We start from the raw sequence: 6990 nt of genomic DNA, 5'->3' as shown, positions 1-6990 counted from the left end.
ATAGCTCCTCTTTGTTCAGAACCATGGGTAGCTTCTTTAATGTTCAGGCTAAAACCCACACCAGATACTCCACCCCATTCTATGAGAGCCATGAGCTTCCACTGGTCCTGCCACCCAGCAGAAATAGGGAACGAAGTCAGGAGCAGGTTCCCAAGTACATGTGCAAATAGTCCCCATTGACCTGGCTTTTGCGTTCTTTCTTCAACTCGAATTGTTTTCTGTTGAACTCTGATGCGAGGGCTCCTTGGAGGCCACATATATCCAGCTTCTGCTCCATCAGATACACTTGCTCTCTCCTTGAGCCCTCGCAGCCGCTGGGACGTGTAAAATGAAAGACTGCTTGATTGTGAATGAAGGCTCTAAAACTTTATAAGCTACTAAAATGGAGGTTTATAGTGCCTAAGAGCTCAGTCAGCGGACAGTCTTAAATGATATGTTTTAAGCCCGGCTCTGGGAATATGCCACAGACCTGAATCATACTTGAGAAGTTGGATGAGGGGAGTGACGGCGGGGATGGGCAGCGGTGCTGTGGCACTTTCTGACAAATGAAACCCGGTTTTGTCTTAGGAACCAATTCATGGGTGAGAGAAATTTGTACTGGCAGGCAGCTGGTGAGAAGCAGACAGCTTATTTTTGTGGACCCAGAGGAAGGCATTTGCTTAACAATTGAATGCTGACAATCCTCTGTGAGACAGACAGAAGCGTTTTCCTTCCTTCCAACATGCACTCTCCTATTTTCGCTGGCTCATTCTTCATAAGCTGCTGCGCTAAATCAGCTTGCATGCATTTTCAAACCAGAGGAAACCCCTGGAATCTCTCCTGACTCTGAGGGCCAATTCACACCTCAAATGGCAAGTGTGTTTTTTATGCATACAAAAGAGCTAAGCACCATTAAGCGGTGAGGAGGAGACATGCGCCTCTCTATGGAAAGAGATGCACACAGTCGCCATTGCATGTCCTGGAGGAGACATGGATGTTCAGTTCTCCTTCAGAGCTTTACAGCAGCCTTCCCCAATCTGGTGCCATCTGGATGTTTTGCATTACAGTTCCCATCACTCCCAGCCACCATGTGCAATATCCAGAGATGATGAGAGCTGGAGTCCTAAACACCAGGAAAGCACTAGGTCAGGAAAGCTACAAAGGTTGGCATGCTAAACAACAGGGTTTGTGTATCTATTAGGTATGAGTCAGCCTGAAGTTTGCACACTCATATTTTGGTTCTCTCTTTCCTTCTTACTTGCTAAGCAGAGTTTAGACACCCCCTACTCTGGTTCAAGGAAAAGAGGCTGAACTACCAGCTCAGTGCCCATGCACATAGCCACTGATCCACTGGTAGATTTCTTGCAATTCTCCCTTCTTCCTTCCCTCCCTTTCTATAATATACAAATATGCACACTGTTTTCTCGCATAGGTGACTGGTTTCCAAATGTGCTAAATGAGGGGAAATTGGAGAGATTTTACTTCTTCCTGGCCTCACTGATGATGATTAATACTTTGGGCTTCTGGTTCATTTCACAAAGGTAAGTCTTAGGATGTTCATCATCTAACATCTCAGCATGCATCTCTCTCTCTCTCTCTCTCTCTCTCTCTCTCTCTCTCTCACACACACACACACACACACACACACACACACTCACACTCGCTTCTGCTTCGGCTTCTTGTCCCTTGCCTCCTACCCAGAGACCAGCCAAGGAAGGAACACAGTGCACTTGCCAGAGATCCTGACTGACTGCATGCAGAGGGGCTTTTCAAATTAAGCAAAGGCCCCAGTTCACCCACTGTAGCTTTTATCAACCAGCATCAGCTGCCCAGGGCTTGAGACAGGGGAGTTTCCCAGCCCTGCTGAGAGATCTCAAGAACTGAATCTGGGACTTCATGCATGCATTTCTGAAAACACTTGGAAGGAATAAAGCACCCAGGGTAGATGGATGCCAGTAGAACACTTGCATACTGCAGACACTGAATTGGTCCAAATCTGGCCCACAGACTGGGAACATTCAATATGTATTCCAATATATATCCCCAGAAAGGATATGTAAAAGTGTGCAGCAACCATTGCACTAATTTCCCACACAAGCAAAGTGAAGCTTAAGGTATTATAACAAAGAATTTTACCCTAAATGGGACTAGAAATGCAGATGTTATGAAAAGGAGCAGACAGTCAAGATCATATCACAAATATAAGTTGCTACTGGAGTACACCAAAGAATTTCAGAAGCATTTGATTGTCCGGATGCATAACCTGTATCATGCACAAGAAGCTACTGTTAGGACAGAATATGGAAAAACAGAATGGTTTCCTATAGGCAAAAGTGTTGGACAAGGATGTATTTTATCTCCCTATCTTTACACAGACCTTATCATAAGGAAAGCTGGATTAGCATCAGAGGAAGGAGTGCAAACTGGTAGAAGTTCCATCAATAACTTAAGATATGCAGATGATACCATATTACTAGCAGAAAGCAGCCATGAATTGAAACAACTCTTAATGAAAGGGAAATAAGGAAGTACAAAAGCAGGACTGCAGCTGAACATTAAGAAAATTAGAGAAGGATTACAGAACTTCTCAACAGTGAAGAAATTGGAATTATGGAAGATTTTGCATACCTTGACTCAGTCAAAGGGAGGTTGCAACCAAGGCATTGGAAGAAGACTGAGGCCTGGAAGGGCTACAGTGAATGAACTGGAAAAGATCGTCACGTTTAAGAACACTTTACAGGAGATCAAAGCAAAGATCGTCCATGCTATTGTATTCCTGATCACTCTGCATGGGTGTGAAAACTGACTGGAAGAAAGTAGATATGTTTGAAACATGCTTTTGGAGGAAAGCTTTGTGAATACCCTCAACTGACAGATGAACAAATGGGTCCTGGATCAAGATAGGCATTTTTCCCTGGAAGCAAAAATAATGAAACTGAAACTCTTGTACTTCAAGCATATCATAAGAAGGCAAGACTTACTGGAGAAGACAATAATGCTGGGTAAGGTCCAAGGCAGGAAAGAAGAGGAAGACCAGCTGTGAGATGGCATGGTTCCATAAAGGAAGCCCTAGCCTTGAATTTACAAAAGCTGAACAGGGCTGTCAAAGACACGACACTTTAGTGAGCATTCATTCATAGGGTCACCATAAGCCAGAGGCAACTTGATGGCACACAACACAAAATACCAATGAGCTACAGCCTAGTGAAACTCTGCCTTAGTTTTCCTCCTCCAAAGAGAGGAAAGACTGAATAAAGCAGAGACCTTTCCCAGGCCCAAATCAATGAATTCCAACTGCGGTGTTTATGTGGATGGAGGCTCTCATGCCTGAAATGGACTTATAACATCAGAGCACAGGAGCTCTGCTGGATCAGACCAAGGGCCCATCTGGTGCAGCGCTGTATTCCAGTGCAGCAGCACCTCCTGTCCAAGCTTCCAGCAACTGTTGTGCATAGAAATGCTGCTTCTGATGCTTTCCTTTCAAGTCAATGGGAAGAAACAGTTGTAAGTGTGCCGTGTTTTGCAGAATGGCTTTTTTTAACCAATGAATACTGAAATTAGAACAGGGTGGGAAACTTTTTTCTTCAAGGGGCATTGCCCTGGCAACCAGCTGGTGGTAGGCACAACCAAAAACAGTCGTGGTTGGGGCTAGATCCACAAGTGAGTAAGTCGACCTTCTCTTCCCTCTCTGTCACTCCCTCTCCCTCTCTCTGCTGAGCATCTTTCCCAAAAAGGATCAGACTCTCTTGCCAAAGGTCCAAACTGACAGCAAGCAGAGGAGGTTTGAAATGGTGCAGAAAGCAAATCCAGTATGTGTGCTCAGAATATACAGCTTCAGTAGCTGGACTTAAGCAAAATCTTTTCAACTCAAACTTACACACGCAGAAATTAAGACATGTTTCACATATCAAAGTTTTCATCTGTAGAATCCCCATCTTATGTAGCAGGGCTGGGGAAATTCTTGTGAGCCTTATGGTGTTCTAGGCCATGTGTGTGAGATTGGGGAAGTGTGTGTGTGGGGGGGGGGGACAGTTCTAGGCAAGAGTTTGGGACAAATCTGCGTTGCACCCTGAACAACTCAATGGGGAGCTCAGGTTGGAGAGGCACCCATGCATTCAATGGCTAGTATGTTTCTTCAGCAGCAGACAGCTCCACCCAAAGACCGACAGGTTTCTACTGACTCAAGGAGACTACTCAAGTACCTTCCAATTAAAGGGGAATTGTCTTACTTCAAGAACAGTTGGCTCCAATGCTACAGGGGAAATCATGCTGCACTTTGGCTTCTGGTCCAGAATCCTTGGATCCAGAGAGTGGATCAGACAGAGAAGGTGGTATGAAGAAAGGTTCCTGATGCAGGGAGTTCTCAGGGAAGTAAAGTCTTCCTGGGCTTTACTCTTTCTCAATCTAACACTTCCCCTAAGGCCATAGCTTCAGTCACATCATGGCAGGACTCCCTGGGATCATGGCTCATACTGATTTGGATGCACCAGCTTTGTATAAGTCAGTTTAACATATGCCTCTCCCTTTCTCTGTGAATGTTTTTGGGATTAGACTTTGAGGACATTGGGTGAGAAACTGAATATTATATTTTATAGTACTACAGAGGGTTTATTTTTTTGCTTTTTAGATTCAATACTCTGCAGCAAGATGATAATGAAGGATTCAGAGGGAGTCTTCTTCAAGAACAACTTTTACAGCATGAGAAATCACTTAAATTTTATGACAGTATCCTGGATTGTCCATCCTTTTTGTCCCCTGTGGAGACTCTCCTGTGAAATCTTGCTCTGAAAATGACTGGTTGAGAGCTTGGTGTAGTCAGTCATTGGAGTATTGTCTGTCAAATTTTAATGATACGTCCCTTTCTCTGTTTATGAACCGACTTAACAATAATGGATTGTTGTTAATCTTTTTCATCTCTTGATATTTTTTAAAATCTCTGCAAGATCTCCCAGACTTAGGCCCTGTTCCTTAGCTGTTCCCTACATCTCAGCTCCCTTTACTGTTAATGAGACCCCCATGAGTGACAGAGCCTTTTAATTGGGCAAGAGCAGTTCTTAGCACCATGTTCCATATGTATGCATGAACTTGTGCTGAAAGGGACTTTTGTACTTAATAAAGTCACCTCCAAACACAATCCTGCATTATGCCGTACGAGTCTCTTGTTCAGCCGGCTCGGAATCTGTGGTTGTAGTTGAGGGACACCACGGCTGATGCTGAGCGCAATGTATCACAAGAAGCAGTGACAAACACAATAGAAATGGAGGCATATAATGCCACATGGGGCAGTTTAGAGTAGAACAACATGCAAGCACCCCATTCTGTGGTGTTTCTGAAGAAAGTGGGATATAAATGCAATATAATAATGGGGTCATAATATACAAGGCAGTAGTAGCAAAGGGGTTGCTTGTACAGAAGAAGCCCCAGGGGAAAGGGGGAGTACTTGACTCTACCCACCCTCTATAAGCTATCCTTTGACTTTTATCTGAATGTATGCTGAATATTTCTCAGCACCCAGCCTGAGTGCAGGAAAAAACCCCTAGAGTTGGCTAAGAATTAAAGTCTGTTCATTCTGTATAACAGTTGGCCAAAATTCACAAACTGCTCCATATTTGGGGCACAAAGAACCTGAGGTGTAAAGCGTGCAAATGTGAGAGAAAGCAAAACTGCTATTTGTCTATGCAGCCCCAGGTTCTTGCCATCTTTGCTCTGAAACGCCTGAGTGTGAAGCCCTTTGCATGCACTCATGACAGTGCTGGGTTTAAGTTGCCACCTCTTTTTCCATGACAGGCACCTCATCTGTAAGACCTGCACGGCAAACGGGTATATCACAGTTTTTTTCCATTCTGAGAATATCTGTACCTGTTGAATCTGGTTAGCGAAGGCAATTGAGACTGCATTTTCATGAGTTTTTTGGTAACAGTTTTCAAAAACTGATTTTAAAAAATCAAATTCTAGACAAGGCAAAGCTCCCAGCCATCAATTCTCATCCAGATTTCTCAGCCTCTAAACTTGTTTTGTGCCGCAGGAACAAAGCTGGCCTTGAAACTTCCATGGGCAATGCTGTAAATCTCATGCCAATCCTATGCTATTCAAAGTTCTAAGATTATTCTTGCTGACAACCAGAAGCTGAAAACTTCCAGACACCAACTGAGTTTTTATATCACCTAGGAAGAGACCATTGATTGCCAGAGCTCCACCCCTCCATCCGGCTTCAACAGATCTACAACCAAATCTACAACCATGCATACCCACATAGCTTTTAGAAGTGCAAACACAGAACACAGAAGCCATGCTTCTTCAGTTGCTCATGGGTACATTGGGAGTCTCTGAAGGAGCTGCATTTCCACATATAAGGAGCTATATAGGAGTTCAGAGGAGTTTACAAAGAGTTTCTTGAGAATCATTCTTAGGTAGATTCTGAGTCCATGGGTTGGCTTGGGCCACAGTTCCAGCCAAGGTTTGAGATTTTGCAAGGAGAAGCCATTACGAGAGGTGCTTGGGTCCCCCATCAAGGCAGAAAAGTAGATATATTCTAGTGCAAAAGCCATTGAGTTAGGAACTGCTGGAATCTGAGCTGAATATCTGTGGATCTGTGCACATCTCCCTGTCACCGAACTTCGGGTTGCAGCCTCCCCGTAGGCCGAGAGTGTGGGACACATGTGGTTTCAGATATTGCTACAGTGCAATTCTTCTCAGCCCCGTTCAGCAGTGTTTACTTGTAAAGGCTCTCTCACCATTGGCACACAGGGGTTTTTATGTTCTCCACCCAGCAAGATTAGTACAGGGGCAATCCCATGCATGCTTAGGCAGAAAAAAGGCTTACAACTCCCAGCATGCCCCAGCCAACCAAAGAATTGAGAAACGTGCAGCCCAGCACATCTGAGGGCATCAAGCTGGGAAGGGTTGGACTGCAGGTCATTCCATCATATTCCTCCAAAGAATCCTGGGCATTTTGGCTTTGGTGAAGGCACTAATAATTCCTGCTTACACAAGTTCCCATTGGAGGGAATG

General features: G+C 44.3%; 1 protein-coding gene across 1 annotated transcript in view; it reads left to right on the top strand.

Moving 5' to 3' along the window:
- Positions 1-4754, top strand: part of SLC15A5 (solute carrier family 15 member 5) — a 32639-nt gene extending 27885 nt beyond the window's left edge. The window contains exons 8-9 of the mRNA XM_044455233.1: positions 1412-1520; positions 4607-4754. Of these exons, the coding sequence (XP_044311168.1) occupies positions 1412-1520; positions 4607-4754 (257 nt within the window). The remainder of the gene's footprint in view (positions 1-1411; positions 1521-4606) is intronic.
- The last annotated feature ends 2236 nt before the right edge of the window (positions 4755-6990 follow it).

The sequence above is a fragment of the Varanus komodoensis genome, unplaced genomic scaffold (genome assembly GCF_004798865.1).
Source record: "Varanus komodoensis strain SLA01 unplaced genomic scaffold, ASM479886v1 scaffold8, whole genome shotgun sequence".
In the NCBI taxonomy this organism is placed as follows: Eukaryota; Metazoa; Chordata; class Lepidosauria; order Squamata; family Varanidae; genus Varanus; species Varanus komodoensis.
This window is presented reverse-complemented; position numbering and strand designations above follow the sequence as displayed.